The 1,725-nt window shown below is 40.3% G+C and overlaps 1 protein-coding gene across 1 annotated transcript; it reads right to left on the reverse strand.

Moving 5' to 3' along the window:
• Nucleotides 1-941: 941 nt before the first annotated feature.
• On the reverse strand, nt 942-1,487 carry LOC130934262 (uncharacterized mitochondrial protein AtMg00820-like). Its single transcript, XM_057863848.1, has 2 exons — nt 1,121-1,487; nt 942-1,021 (listed from the first exon to the last, which is right to left on the reverse strand). The coding sequence occupies exons 1-2, from the start codon at nt 1,485-1,487 to the stop codon at nt 942-944; spliced, it is 447 nt and encodes a 148-aa protein (XP_057719831.1).
• Nucleotides 1,488-1,725: the final 238 nt, after the last annotated feature.

Here is a 1,725-nt window from a genome sequence, read left to right on the forward strand (position 1 = left end):
TGCCAGTCTCCTGCCCACTTCCAGGTGTCCAGCGCCCAAAAGCAGAGACTGGCGTCCAAACGCCCAAAGAGGATCTCCTAGCCAGCATTCAACACCCTAAACGTCTTCTAGCACGTAGATGTCATCAAAGCTCAGTTCAAACACTCACCAAGTGGGCCCCAGAAGTAGATTTTAGCACTAAATAGACTATTTTACCCTTACTAGTCATTTGTTTAGTATATAAAGTGTATTTTACATAATCATTCGAGGATGATACATCATCTACACTATACAAGTTTTTACCATTGTATTTCCTTTTAGTATGAGTTTCTAAACCTCCTAGGTTGAGGGGAGGAGCCCTGCTGAGTCCTATGAATTAATAAAAGTATTACTATTTTTCTTCGATCTGTGTTTGATTAATTCTAAGATGTATATTTGTACTTCAACATGGTGAATAGGATGATCAGTGACAATCAGCTTTGTTAATCATACTAAGATGAACGTGCCTGACAAACACCCATGTCTACTTGGGTTCGTGTGAATACTTCAGTGGAAAGCACGAACCACTAACTTGATTATACATCTCTCAGACGGCTAATCCATGACTTTGTTGGGGACTTCTCAAGACACCAGTTCATCCAATTTATGGGGAGATTAGGGTCTCTGTGGTAGAGGCTAGAACCCAAAGATGCAGCATTCTCTGATCCGGAAGATCCGACCTTGTCTGTGGCATTTTGAGTAGGATCATTAAGGAGAATGGACTGTACGCGCTTCACCCTCAAGCAAAGATGGATCCACACTAACCCTGGGGTTCAGATCCGAAGGAGTATTGACGACCTCTTAATAAAGGCGTTAATCGTTTATAGTTTGCCATTGAAGAGATCACTCACAAGCCAAGAAGACAGTAATATCAGAGTTAATTCAGAAGGACAAAGCAACTCCAATCCTCAACTATATTCCTATTATAGATTCCAATTCAGTATTCTTATCATTAATTGCCCTTGCATCAATCCAACTGAATTATGATTTTCCTGACTAAGACCTGCAAGATAATCATATCTTGCTTCAAACCACAATACTCGTGGGATCGACCCTGACTCGCTCAGGTATTACTTGGACGACCCAGTGCACTTGCTGGTACAACTGTACAAAAGTGTGGGGATTCGTGCACCAGCACAATGGGCAGCATATGCTAGAAAAAGGCTTACAGCATCTATTCGGGCCACAGGAGAGAAGGATTTATCAAAGTCTATCCCTTCTTCTTGATCATATCCTTTCGTCACCAATCTTGCTTTGTTCCTAGCAGTGACTCCATCTTCACCCAATTTGTTCCTGAAAATCCATTTAGTGATGGTCATCTTCTTTCCAATAGGATTAGGAACAAGAGTCCACACTTGATTCTTCTCAAATTGTTTAAGTTCTTCCTCCATAGCCTTTACCCAAGAAGGATCTTCAAGTGCTTCTTTGATATTTTGAGGCTCAATTTGTGATAGAAAGGTCAAATTCATTTCTTTAATAGCCTTTCTAGAGGAGGATCGAGTTGTGACACCTTAAGAAACATCCCAAATAATGAATTCTTGTGGATAGTTCTTCGAAAATCTTGATTCATGGGGTCTTAAGGATTTATGAATAGATTCGGGTAATCTAGGATTAATGGAACTGGTATTCCTATGGATTTTACCAATTACAGGAGATAAAATAGAATTGTCTCTTGTAGAATCGTCTGCAATAGCTGAATCAGGCTCA

The sequence above is a fragment of the Arachis stenosperma genome, chromosome 6 (genome assembly GCF_014773155.1).
Source record: "Arachis stenosperma cultivar V10309 chromosome 6, arast.V10309.gnm1.PFL2, whole genome shotgun sequence".
Lineage (NCBI taxonomy): Eukaryota > Viridiplantae > Streptophyta > Magnoliopsida > Fabales > Fabaceae > Arachis > Arachis stenosperma.

Bases quoted from the DNA above. Each gene is read 5' to 3' on its own strand.
- LOC130934262 (XM_057863848.1), bottom strand. From the start codon at position 1,487: ATGAATTTGACCTTTCTATCACAAATTGAGCCTCAAAATATCAAAGAA. The intron at 1,022-1,120 runs GTACCAGCAAGT...ATTATCTTGCAG, and splicing joins CCCCACACTTTTGTACAGTT to GTCTTAGTCAGGAAAATCAT.